Here is a 14153-nt window from a genome sequence, read left to right as displayed (position 1 = left end):
GTAGGATGGGGTGGCGGAGGAGGGTTGGGTTGGGGGCCAGTTTTACAGTAGGATGGGGTGGGGGAGGAGGGTTGGGTTGGGGGCCTGACAGCTATATATAGCTAAATTGTATTAACTATACATGTACATGAAATCCAGGGTTGCCAATGATTTCTACATTGTATATTAATTGAAATAAGTGATATATTTGCTGTAAAGTTTTTTGAAGTAAAGACATTATGTTTATTAACAAAGAGAAGAAACACTACCTATGATGCCAGCACTTACAGAAACTTCTTGCTAACCAACAGCAATTTTCTTTACTGCATAGGCTGGTGCAAATATGATTGTATCTGGAAGTGCTGTAGTGAAGAGCGACAACCCAAGGGAGACAATGCAACACATGAGGAATATTGTGGATAACTCTATACAGAAATCTCTTCTGGAGAGATGATTAAATCTATAATTTTTGAAATTCTACATGAACAAAAGATAAATCTTTTTTTTAAATTGAACATTCCTGACAGAAATAACATGTACAGATCAAAGTAACATGTGTAAGTACATTTTATTAAAGAAGAAATTATATACTTTAATCTGTTTATACATTATATTGATCAAAATAACATCTATTTATAAATTATATAGGTCAGGATAGCATGTGTAGATAATTTTGCAGATTCTTAGAGAAAAATACACCAATCCTTGGAAAAATTAATGATCATTAAGTGAATGTTATATAGATGGTGCTACAATGTATATATAACTTGCTATAAAATGAATTCAAGTTAAAAAGCAAATAGTTTTAAGAACATTTTGACAACAGTGTTCTGTCATTGGTCACCTGTTGGTGTTATAAACACTGGTGATTAATGCCACATTTATAAGTGTTTGAAGGGAATCCTGTATGTTTTGTATCGTTATACATTCAAATGAAATAGTATAGTTTATATTTAGTTCAGATCAATGTCCATGGTACATGTAGTTCATTTACAGAATAGGAGTATTCAGAGATATATTTTTTATTGTGGTTCCGGAAGGTTGATTTGTGTAAGCAGTAGCAGAATTTATGCAGTCAGATATAATCCTCAATCCAAAATTTGCAGGTCACTTAAAGACCTTGATCCTATTTTGGAAGGTTTAATTTTAGAATCTCATTGTTGCCCTTAGCATGTTTCCTTTTAATTTTCAACCTCCAAAAATTTAACCATTAGAAATAAGGAAGGAGGGTATTTTGTGGTACAATGTATTATGGTATTTACCGTATGTAGGGAATGCTCTTTAGAATCTCACTGCGGTTCTAATGTGAATGTGTCCATTTAAGATTAAGCTAGGCTGGTCATGTGATTTTTTGTATGACTTTCATATCTCATTCAGTCTTTTGAAAAGATTTGATTATCCCCCCTTGTTTAAACTGTACCCTTTGTTTTATTATGTCCCCTTGATTAAAATGTTCCCTTTTGTTTGATTATCTCCTCTTGATTAAAATTTACCCTTTTGTTTGATTATCTCCCCTTGTTTAATATGTACCCCTTTGTTTTGCCTCTTGTGTTAAGTTTGACTGCAGATTGAGATAATGGATAATATTCTCATTTTGACTCCATGAATTTTTATGACATTTTACATGTTTTATCATTAGAAATCCATGTGTTGCTTTTAAATCAGGCAAAAGGTCAGGCAGATCTAAATTGAAAATAAACCATTAAATAAATATTAGTTTCTACAATATTTTACCATTTTAACTCAATGACAGTAGTTAATTTTTCTTTGCTTTGTCCCAAAACAAGCCCAATCTCTCTACTTCAAAACACAAATCTCCCTGTATTTTGTTCCAAAGTCATCAAATGTAAGTTTTGATCTACTGTATTCAAACTAGTTCATGTTAGTGCCTCAATGCCTTTTTTGGTCAGGGCAATACATTGATTTTTCTGTCAAATATTTCTTATTAATGAATCAAATACTCATTGTGAATGGACAAGTACATTGTCCTCCTGTAAGTATGCTATTGTTTTATTATGAATTTTAAACTATTTATGTTTCATGAATGATATACATGCAAACTCTATACATTTTTGTACTTATATGTTTAAATCAATGCCAGTTGTTAATACATATAGAGGGTATGACATCAATATATATGTACACTCAAAGGGTATTCAAAGTGGCCAACAGACATACGGTATGACCTATTAAGTCTAAAATATCTTTATCATCTCTGCTTCCTTTAACTTCACATCTTAAAAGTTTATCACACAAAAAAGAATTCCGAGTTATGACGCTGTGCTGTTTTTTACTGTGTGGTAAGATAAATAAATCCAACACTTGTGATGTACAATATAACATAAGTTTAAAGTTTAATGTTTGTTGAATTTCCACAAATACAAACTGTTCCTTCAGAAGAGAGAGAGAGACATGTTGAGACAAAGTGTATCATATTTGTTATGCAAAATATGAGTTTGCCTCAAATAATTAAAAACAATAAAAACCATAAAAGACATAAAATTTTACCATAGAAAAATGTTTGAATTAAATATCTAAATAGGGGTATGCAGCTATAGTGACATACAAACAGTTTGACATGTCACTAGTGACATAAAAAGGTTAACATAAATAACATGTGTTATAGTCTATTTACATACAGACAACATTGTACACTGGTTAACAATGTGTAGAGGTGGTCATTCCTGAGATGAAATATAACTGTCATTTCAATTCTTTTTAAATATGTCATGTGTTTTACAGAACAGATAGTAGGCATTATTGAGACATGTATCTGGTATTACAGTGTCCATTGGCCAAATGTTGTTTTTGTTATGTTTGCCGAGTGGTAAAATATAAAAACTTCATGTTATAAAATCTGATACAATTGTGAACAAAAACATTTACTGAGTCTGGAATTTGCCATCACACCACCTGTTGGATTAAAACTTGGATATTAGAAAGTAGGAGGGGCTTGGATAGTGGGAGGGATAAATAGACATGATAAAATACCCCATGTCCATTTTCGTGTGTAATGTCACTGTAGTATAGTTAATCATATGTTGTACATAGGTACTTCCCATATAATAAGTGTAACCATATTTAACCATAATATAACCAGGGGACATGTCCACACCTGGTAAGACCTGATTGATTAATTGATTGATTGGACTTTGTTGTTTCAGTTATAACAGAGCCTATGATATGATCACTTTCATCGTTAATATTTAATAGCCTGGTTTATTCTTTTTCTTGAATTAGACACCCTGATTGATTTCCCAATGACCATTGTGCGTAGGGGAACTTGTCATGTGTGAAGTACTTGATTAGTGGCACTTCCAGTGTATAACACAGAAAGATGCAGCCAGGAATAGACAGTGTATTCCGATTGTTTAGCTGTAGCCTATGATTTTGTTATAAGAGGTATAAGAGCAAATATCTTCTTGACTTGCCCAGGAATAGACAATATACTCAGATTTTTTAACTGTAGACTATTTTAGAGCAAATATCTTCTTGACTTGCCCAGGAATAGACAATATACTCAGATATTTTAACTGTAGCCTATTTTAGAGCAAATTTCTTCTTGACTTGCCATACTATTACAAATGAGGGAGTGAGTGGGGGACTGCTCCTACCGACAAGATCTCATTGTATATGTTACATGTAGTAAACGTTTTGTCATTCTTTATCATTGCATTCTATACAAACTCATGTCTATATATATATGTAATAGAAAAACAGCCTACTCTCAATTTAACATTTCATGGAACATTGTTTTATGATCACTTGAAGAATATTCAAAGGAATATGAACAAATATACATCATTTTACTATGTGCTACATTGTGACTTATTGTAGGAAATCAAAAAAATAATAATTGCATTTGTAAAACCTTGCACAACATCTTAACTAATAATGTAAGAGGAAACTGCAGTAGGAAATAGTTATGATGTAGTTATTTATTAAACAGTTCCATTTTGATAAGCGTTTCTGGAGTGTGTATTTGTCCGTTTTTATGAAGGACACGTAAAGGTATAGTGCTGTTCATTCATAAAGCCAAATATTGTAACGGTTGGTTGGTCTTGGTTGCTCTTCACTATATTGTTGCTTATAATCCTTTGGATGTGTTGCGACCTTGACCCGATGTCGTCTCTCCAAAGTCAAGGTCATGGAATGTTGACAGCTAAATGGGTATCCAGGCTGTAATTATGTACCGTATGTTCAGATCTTGAGCACACTTTCAAAAGAATAGTGTTGACCATGACTGTAGGATATGTTGCAATCATATAAACAATCATATCCTTAGGTCAAATTCGTGGTGCAAAACAAATGAAATGGCAATACAATATCATTATAATGATACAGATGTGTTCTATGCATCGGTTCAGCATTGATTTTATGTCTTGTACGATTCCGTGACCGAGTAAAATGTGGTAGGTTTGTGAAATAATGTTAATTATGTTTTGAACTAATCCCTAATAAACCGTTCAGGGGAAGGCGGAACAGACAGTAGCAGTGGAAGGTTAAGGAGAGTTTTATGTTAGTGTTTTATTTTGTTATGTCATAAATAAACAAGCAAACAGATTTTGTCAGCCTCTCTTGATTTAGAAGATGTTTTCCCTGTCGCTGTAGAGGTTGCATTGCTTACATTATCGCATACATAATAATGCCCTGTTCAAGGCTGTGTAGTTCCGGGGCGTACACTGACCACCAAACAGCTGATCGGGTGAGGCTAAATATAACAGCTTTGTCTCGGATTGTCTAACTACCGGCTGACCATGACATGCACACAGATATAAATCTTGCATATTTTCTTTTTTGTTGTATTTTATGGCATAAAATACACAAAAGCACTTGAAATTTGCCTTGATCATCTATGCAAAGCATAACCCGTATGAAATGGTTGGTGTTACAAAATGAGAATTGTAAATGTGTTTTGATTTAGTTTGGTATATATATGTATTGTTTTCACAATTGCTGATCAGTTGAGCGTTGTTGGAAGTGCCGTTTTTCCCATGAATTATCACAAAAAGAATATTTGCACAATAAATTAGAAGAAATTGATTAAGCTGTCTTTCTAGTAAATACTGCACTCATTGCATGCTAATGATCAGTTCTAGAATCCCCACCCCCTCCGTAACCTTTCTCTTACCTCTAGCCCTCCCCTTTCCCCATTTCCTTTTGTAGAATCGAGCGTAGTAGTTTACTGCTATGTGGATATTAGATAGACCTCGGATGATGCTGTACCCCACTACATGTGTATGATAGGAGGCGGTTGGTGTGGATCTCCTGAAGAATCGGGAGTTTCCATCGGTGTCTTCAACTAAAACGACACGGAAGAGACCAAAGTTGATCTTTTCCAACATTTAGGACCCATGCTTTTTTTCTCTTACATTTTCTTTCATTTCTCATTTTTCACCCGTCTTCGAACCTTTTTAAACAAAAAAATAACATTGCCAACATCTGGACTCCTTCAATCCGAAAAAAGTTGTGAAACAAAGGTAAGAGTACAGCCTTTACCTACAATCAGAGACGTGGGTCAAAGAAGTAATATAGACGGTAAAATCCCATATAACACTGGATTCTAATGGAGTTATGTCCGTAGGATACGAATTACTTAAAATAGTATATGGGGCAAAGAAGTAATTCAAACAGTGTTGACAAGTTTAGGTTGTCAAATTTTCGGAGCGATCCGCTCCTTTATCAAGACACAGTGAAACAGAACAGTAACATGTACATATACATCATATTACAAGAAGATAGAACTGATATACCATAATTGAAAATATAGTTATTATATACAACCAATAGTCCCCTCGGCTAAAGACAGCCGAAGGCAGCAATTAAGCTGAGAGCATCGCGGACAAGGAACGCTGATGTACAGGACCTATTCTTGCGCAAGATGCACTATCACATAAAGTGAGTCAACGAGAGATAAGCACCAGAAAGAAGGGACGAGATATCAAAAACGCGGAACATGTGCATGTGGGAATCTGGCCCGGTAAATGTGAAAAATCCAAATTTCCTACGGAATGTCTCATTAGTCGCCTCTCAATTCTGCGGTGGATCTAACAGTCACAGCAAGGGGTCCAAACTTAGTCGCCTCTTTCGGTTTGCAGGAATAATGCATGTAATTATGAAATAAGTGAGTGCAGGAAGAATAAGTAGATGAAATGGCTAAGATACTGTATAAATCTGCAAAATTAATCTGACAACGGCTGTTGGTCACATTAATTTTGCAGATCTATACAGTATCTTAGATTTGATGGGGAAATACTGTAAAGTCAATTCATAATAAATTAACTGTAAAACAAAGGTAATTGAATTTCAGGAATATCAATTATTAAAATAGCCATTCCAAAATCTTGGTTTCAATGTATTAAATACAATAGTAAAGGAAATACAAAAATAGCACAAGACCGACAGATCACAGTAAAATGTAAACATGTTTAACCAAACTAAACAAATAAACTCGTATACAGCCTGCTTGTCAACAACAGATTTGAAAAATCCTCTTTAGCCTATGGGAGAGAAAATCCTCTTTAGCCTATGGGAGAGAACATCCTCTTTAGCCTATAGGAGAGAACATCCGCTTTAGCCTATAGGAGAGAACATTACCATTTGAAAATACAGAACTTATAACCTACATATCAAACTTCATCTTTAAAAGATGGAAGAAAATAAGCTTAACTAATTTAGAGATAGTAATAGAGAGCAAAAACATCAATGTGCGGCTTCTGTAATGTTGTAGATAATAATGAGCATATGTTTATATCATGTCGAAAAATTAAATCTTTCTTAAAAGGATGGGTGCCAATTCGGGCCTTCCGGTGGCTACCATCGATACGTTTCATTTTTTGTATATGCATACTTTTGGGTTATGCCATCAGAATATGACATGAACCTGATATAAATGAAAAAATATCAAAACTGTATGAAAATTAGCAAAATGAATAACTTACTGAAGTATGTATTAATATGTGTTACATGTATGATAGAGCAGAGTATTTTTCGTTAGTACATAAGGAGAATTATACAATCACCATACATGCCATTATAGTATATGTTAGAAGAATGAGCGGGCGAGGAGACTTAATAAAGGGCATGCAAACCAGTATGAAAATAAAAACATCAGAAATGCATGTCCTTTTGCCAAGTTTCTAACTCACATAACATAGCTTCTATTAGTTATAACATTATAACACTAAGGACGTAACTAAACGTCTATATTGTTGACAGAATGTATGGGGTTATCGTGTCTGTGAACTTAATCAGCAAGGTCGACTCAATTTTGTGAGATAAGCTATCATCTATCTGTTCCTGTCGACGTCTTTGTGACATACAATCACAATTCTACTAAATGTCAAGATCGCCAATGTTACACATGGTGCGATTACTTTGTGTGTGTGCAGCCCTGGTTGTACAAGGTAAAATATGTGTTTAACTAATTCTTAATTCCTTATCAGGTCGTTTAAACCAAAAACGTTCTTTAACTATATCTTGTTACATGTTCATAACTGTTATACATGGTACTTTCCTGTTTGTTCAAGGTTTACATAAGTTGTTCACGATTTTACGTATCGATGATAACGTGTGATGCTATTGTTCCTTTTTTTCTAATACACTCTTTCAATTAAAAAATGTAATAAGAATGTACTTATAGCAATTTCCAACTCTTTTCTTCTCTTTTGAAAGCAGCGTATCGAAAATGAATTCGATTCACAGTTAAGTTGTATGTATCATTTGGCTTTATTTATATATGTCGTATAAAAAAAGAAAATATCGAAGATATTCTTAATTGATCTTCAGTGATCCGAGGATGTCCGAATGGATGGGAAACGTTTGATGGATCCTGCTATTTTGTGTCAGACTTGTTGGAAGATTGGCCTACGGCATCGGTAAATTTTCCATTACAAAGTTAATTACTACTACATGTTTATTTTAGTCAAATACATATATTCACAATATACTGTTTAACAAATGAAATCATTCAATATAATATTTGTATGTTCTCTTAAAACTGATAAAACCGTCGATGCATATCTTGTTTTTAATGAAGGTAAGATTTAGTTTTTGTAAAATACCAAATTGCTGGCAAGAAATGAAACACCAGATATGATATTGTCCGCATACTATCTTATGTGTCAACAGATTATCAGTATTCTAATTGACTCTTACTGTACCATTATTTGTGTCTTTGTTTTTTCTATGAAGCTGAATTCAGCCAAGATATTACAGTATTTCAAAGTTGTTCAAACATTCGACAGACCCTTTTGTTGAATATTGTTTGGTAGAATTTAAATGTTGTAATTCAAGTAATTTCTGACGTTGAGATGATGAAAAATATTTTCATGAAAGTTAAATTTGCCTGCATGCTGATTTTAAGTAGGATATAAAAAAACTGACTTTATTACATGATTCGATTTGATGTTAATGATAATGCACAATTGTATTGATAACTTACAGACCACATGTGGATTGTATCATGCTCATCTAGCTGAAATAGAAGACACAAATGAGGAAAATTTCCTAAAACAAATAGTATCCAAATACCATGGTAGGTTGAAGTGTTTGATGTTTATACAAGTTTTTATAGACTTTGAATCGATCATTGACGCCTCTGTTATCTCTTTGTCTCTCTACGCTGTGACCCTGATCTCTGTGTCATCTCTCTGTCTCTCTTCGCTGGGACCCTGATCTCTGTGTCATCTCTTTGTCTCTCTACGCTGTGACCCTGATCTCTGTGTCATCTCTTCGTCTCTCTTCGCTGTGACCCTGATCTCTGTGTCATCTCTTTGTCTCTACGCTGGGACCCAGATCTCTGTGTCATCTCTTTGTCTCTCTACGCTGTGACCCTGATCTCTGTGTCATCTCTATCTCCCCGAGCTGTCATCTCTTTGTCTCTCTGAACTGGTGCCCTGATCTCTGTGTCATCTCTGTGTCTCTCTGAACTGATACCCTGATATCTGTGTCATCTCTGTGTCTCTCTGAGCTGGTACCCTGATCTCTGTGTCATCTCTATGTCTTTCTGAGCTGGTACCCTGATCTCTGTGTCATCTCTATGTCTTTCTGTGCTGGTACCCTGAGCTGTACCCTGGTCATTGTTATTTAATTTTTTTTATATACATATGTCTGTTTTGATCCCGCAATTATATACAAAGAGTAATGTTATTGATACAACATTTTAACTTTGGAAATTTATTTAGAAAATATAGATATATAATATAAATTAGATATGAATCTAACCAATTATTATCAAGCATAACCACGTTTGTTTGTTTGTTTGTTTGTGTCTTGAGGGACAGAATAATAAGGCGACCACTGAAATAAATAATTAAAAAACCGAATACGAGCAAGGTTGGGAATACAATTTATCTAAAATATTGTGTAAAGCTCAAGTGAAAAGAGATGATGTATAGATGTCTTAAAAATAGTATTGTCGGTTAACGAAATCAGTTTCAATAAATTAGAATGTAGGTTAAAACAAAAGGTGCTAATAATGCACGTGTTTAAAAGATTGTAGAAACATTCTACACTTAAACGGAATATTTACACAAAACGACTTCATTCGATCTTCACGACTTCTCCAGATGGACACTCACATGATTACGACTATTGGTTGGGGGCAACCGACGTGTTTGTGGAGGGAGACTGGCGATGGATGAACAGTGACCAACGTCTTACTTATACAGATTGGTATCCAGACGAGCCAAACGATTCCAACAGACTCGGGGAAGATTGTATGGTAGTACACATCAGCCAGCATCAGTATCACTGGGATGACCGAAGGTGTACAGAAAAACATAATTTCATTTGTGAGATCGGGTACGTTCCAAGTAAAAATCAGGATGTATTATTTATTCTAGAAGATATTTAACATCAGGATGTTTTGGCTAACAATGTCATCGCACAAGGGTCTCATTCAATCCTTGACATGAGAGGACACACTTATCGCATATCTATCCTTGACTGTAAGTTATGCTAGTACATGTGTTACATTATCCATTTCACTGCAAATTTACTTGTTTTTCCCCCATCATTAACTACTTTTCTCTGCCAAAGTTTAATGCAATGATAGAACCAATACTGATTGATTAAGGATAAAACTAATGAGGTGCGTCATCAGTTTTGATTAGAGAATGATTATATTGCAGTTTTATACAAAGTAAAGCGTTGTGAATACATTATGGCGAATAATAGTTTTCATTATGACATTGAAGAGTGTCATATTTTACGACAGACCTACTTATTATCCCCTTTGTATCCAAATACTGCATTTCTCCATCGTTAGCTTCATAGTGAAGAGGAAGGTATATTGAGCCATTTCAGCAACGTTGAATTGTTGTTATTCTGGATCTGCCCAATTGATTTATGTTATTTAAAAAATAAATACTTTTTACAAACTGCATTGATAAGCTCGAAAAATTAAAATAAATCATACTCTGAACGATTCTAATTTTAGTGGTGGTTCCGGAGCAATCGTCATCGGCTGAAAATGTTTACAGCGTCTTTTCTCTTTTACCGTGATGATAATATTTTTATTATTTTGAAATAAATATGACATGATTATTTGATTTTGTAAGACACTTTATAATTTTTCGATACTATACATATGCTTGTGCAGGTTAGCCCTTTTTCATAATGACGACACTACAGCAATGTTAACTGGGTTATCAGTGATAATAAACCTCTTAACACCTCACAGAAGTAGTTAATATACTATGGTATGACTATAATAATACATGGATGCATCACTTTATTAGTTTGTGTTGTGATATAAAACACCAAATTATCATTCCAACATCTGGCATGATATCACATTTAATTCAGCAAAATGCTATGTAACAAATTAAAACAGCATCCTCACAACAATCCTAACGATTCAACTGTTTTGTAGACGCGTTACAATGAGTACATCGGGATGATAGGTTAACAAAGCCGTAAATGTGAATTAAAAAGCTTAAAAACTTGGGAAAATATGGACAAGACTTGATATTTTTCCCTTTAAAAAGTACTTATACAGTAGAAAACGGGTCTTTCATATAGCTCTGACGATTTGTCCTTTTGTTGGACAGTTTACACTTTACATTAATCGTCTCTTCGTAGGGAAACATATCTTTTTGTGTTCCCAACATAATCAGGTTCCATAAGGGCGGAGACCTCGTGAAGCATGCATGATCGAGGGTAAATAAAGAAACATGTTTCCCCAAGGGCATTAAATACATTTTGATACCGAAACATTTCCTCTATAATCCAGAGGTTACGTCCGCTTTCGCTCTCTTTAACTCTGGAATACAAATATAGTTTAAGTCTAAGCTAGGTCGAGTAATCGTAAAATTGGCTGGCTTTGAAGTCGGGTGTCGCTTTTCTCCAATCTTCTTAAGACAGATATCACCCTGGCGATTGGTCAGGGTTTTGTTTTTACCCGAGACCAAACATATTAGCTAGTCGTGTGCCCTCAACTTTTCTATGAATTATCCCAGGGGTGTAGCGATCGGACGTGAGTGTAACCCCTGTAGTATTAAGGATGACCGAAACAGGAAGACTTGATTATCACGATTTAGTTATTGCATCTTCGCGCCATTGGTGTCGTCTGCTTCAGTCACTCGGAACTCAGGTATAGTGTCCGTTACTAATTTTCCTGGAAAAGCTTTGAATGAGAGAAACATGATAGGAGACATTTGAGAGCAGGATACATTATTTCCCGTCACGTGATGAATATAATCAAATTATATACGTGTTTATATTCATGAAGTATAATTATACCTAATACGAGTTAAGGACTTCCCACGCTTCGTAATACACATGTTTTTCTTGTTGTATTTTTGAGTCGTCATTTCCGTATTGTGTATGGGGCATTTCAATACCCTACGTAGTGTAAATTAGAGTAACACATGGTAAACAATAGCACATGTGCGTGACGATATGTCAACACCCAATATCGAGACTTAACCGGGAAATGTGTAATCACACGAACTTCAGAAACAAAGATTCCTATACAAAGACATAAACTGTCTCCCGGGAAGACAATGACATGACACTAGACGACTTCAAGAAGGTCATATATGAAGCGCATGGAATGCGGAATGATGTGTTTTGTGTCCCGACCTCACATGGGGCTTATCACGTGTTTATACCAGTTAACAAGCTCGAGGTCGTTACGATTTTCGCTGTCGAGCGAGTTACGCTAATGCAGTACACTGACTCTGTTAGAATAGTGTTTTGTAAATATATTCTCATCCCGATGAAAATGCATGTGTGGGTGCACGTGAGAACGATAGCCTCTGGTAACATAATTATATATGTACTTGACATGTAAATATATCATGCGCTAGTGGGCTGTGGAATGATGTCCAAAGTATACATGATCGAGAGTAATTTGGTTTGAAAAAAGAGTAATAAATTGTCTCTTTGATATCACAATTTCAATTTATTTCCATATTTTTGTCACGAGATAATTGTCATGTGTAAATTTAAACCCTCTACAAAAAGTTTCGATTTTTTTTCAAGGAAGACAACCCTCACCATGATCAAAATTATTGTTAAATGTAATATTAATTAATTATAAAACCATTGAATATCTTTTGTTAAATTTTCCATTATTTTTGTATAAAACTTGACATTTTTGCTTGTAGCTTGTAGATAATTACTTTTATCTATACAATTTCAATAAGAAACTCTTTGTGTAATGGTTTTATATATTTTGTGAAATAGCATATTTGTAGAGTTATTTAGCAATGCTTCTTTTCATTGTTTTGTTGTTGTTATTGTTCCACATACCAAAAAAAGAAAGGAAAATATTAAAATTGACGAAAACTCTTCTTTTTTTTCCTTTTTTTTCAAAAAAATCCAAAGTCTATCGGAATGCTTATATTTTCTTGAAATCACCTCTATATAATTGCATAATCATTATGTGAAAGTTTCACCGAATTCCGCTGGTTAATTTGCGAAAGGGTGGTGCCTCCTTAATTGCATCTAGCCTACACTTATTACGAATAGTTATTTTGGACGTTTAGGAAACCAACGTCATTTCCCTTGAACTAGATAAGGTAAAAATTGTTGAGAGATAAGCCGTTCACTTTTGGTTTGGCAACACAGCATTAAGGATATTTTGTTTTGTAGCATACACTTACGACTTAAAATCAACAATGGCGTACTTAGTACGGCCAGTTCTTATTTGTATTGCCCTGGCTGTACAAGGTAAGGCTCGTATTAACTGTATCATATCCATTCATCTTAAAGTTTTATAAAGACTTTCCATCTTTTATTCGAATGTAAATGTGACATAATGATATATTATACGGTGTATTTCCAATGCCGAGAACCATGATTGTAGCAAATACACAACTCTACTCTGTGCTGTTGATTACTTATTTCTTAAAAATATTGATTTTAAGTTTTCGTGCAAATTAAAATGTGTGATATGAACATTTTTCTACACCATTCATATTTTAAGATTTCCCAAATTGTGCTTCGGTGGTGTCTAATATCCGATACATTAAATTGGTTTTCTGGATCCAAGTGGCAATAGTTTAAATAATGCACATTAAATCAACAGCATCATACATCTAGATATCATGGTACATGTATCGATATAGCTGGAGATTGATTGCTTTTCAGTGATCCGAGGATGTCCGAACGGCTGGGAAACATTTGATGGATCTTGCTATTTTATATTCGACATAAAGGAGCCTTGGCTAGCTGCATCGGTAATTAAAAGAATCTACACAAATACTTGAATATCCTGAAATACGCCTCATTATATGATGAATTTGTTATGGTGCCGCAATATGTCCAAGAACTCACCTTTAATTTATGTATTTCTGCTGTAGGTAAGATATAATGAATGAAAGATAGATATATTTTTTTTTATATATTTTATACAATCCATGTTCCATCATGCAGATAATGATTTCGTCCACTTAACGAATATGTTTTACTTTACAGACCACGTGCAACTCGTACCATGCTCATCTCGCTGATGTTAAAGATGTCCACGAGGATAACTTCCTGAAGCAAATAATCAATAAATACCACTGTAGGTTGCTTTTCTATTTCAATAAGTAACTATTTTGATGATAAGATAACCTTCGACATGGGCTATCTATCAATCACTGGATTTTAAAGATAATTTTAGTATGTATATGTACACACACGGATACATATACTGAATACATATACCCCCCCCCCCCCCC

At 34.3% G+C, this 14153-nt stretch overlaps 3 protein-coding genes across 4 annotated transcripts in view; all 3 read left to right on the top strand.

Moving 5' to 3' along the window:
- The window catches only part of LOC110441398 (ribulose-phosphate 3-epimerase-like), a 20304-nt gene extending 16272 nt beyond the window's left edge, over positions 1 to 4032 (top strand). The window contains exon 5 of the mRNA XM_021484520.1: positions 311 to 4032. Coding sequence (XP_021340195.1) covers positions 311 to 433 — 123 coding nt within the window. The 3' untranslated portion in view covers positions 434 to 4032. The remainder of the gene's footprint in view (positions 1 to 310) is intronic.
- A 2086-nt stretch (positions 4033 to 6118) lies between these two features.
- LOC110441394 (perlucin-like protein) lies at positions 6119 to 12477 on the top strand. Its single transcript, XM_021484516.1, has 5 exons — positions 6119 to 7385; positions 7768 to 7856; positions 8425 to 8515; positions 9549 to 9783; positions 10421 to 12477. Exons 1-5 carry the CDS (start codon positions 7319 to 7321, stop codon positions 10449 to 10451), a joined length of 513 nt encoding a protein of 170 aa, XP_021340191.1. The 5' UTR covers positions 6119 to 7318; the 3' UTR covers positions 10452 to 12477.
- A 563-nt stretch (positions 12478 to 13040) lies between these two features.
- LOC110441399 (perlucin-like) overlaps positions 13041 to 14153 on the top strand; it is a 5737-nt gene continuing 4624 nt past the window's right edge. For both annotated transcript variants that reach the window (XM_021484522.1, XM_021484521.1), the window contains exons 1-3: positions 13041 to 13158; positions 13579 to 13667; positions 13906 to 13996. In XM_021484522.1, coding sequence (XP_021340197.1) covers positions 13107 to 13158; positions 13579 to 13667; positions 13906 to 13996 — 232 coding nt within the window. In that variant the 5' untranslated portion in view covers positions 13041 to 13106. The remainder of the gene's footprint in view (positions 13159 to 13578; positions 13668 to 13905; positions 13997 to 14153) is intronic.

Source organism: Mizuhopecten yessoensis, unplaced genomic scaffold (genome assembly GCF_002113885.1).
Source record: "Mizuhopecten yessoensis strain PY_sf001 unplaced genomic scaffold, ASM211388v2 scaffold715929, whole genome shotgun sequence".
Classification (NCBI taxonomy): Eukaryota; Metazoa; Mollusca; class Bivalvia; order Pectinida; family Pectinidae; genus Mizuhopecten; species Mizuhopecten yessoensis.
This window is presented reverse-complemented; position numbering and strand designations above follow the sequence as displayed.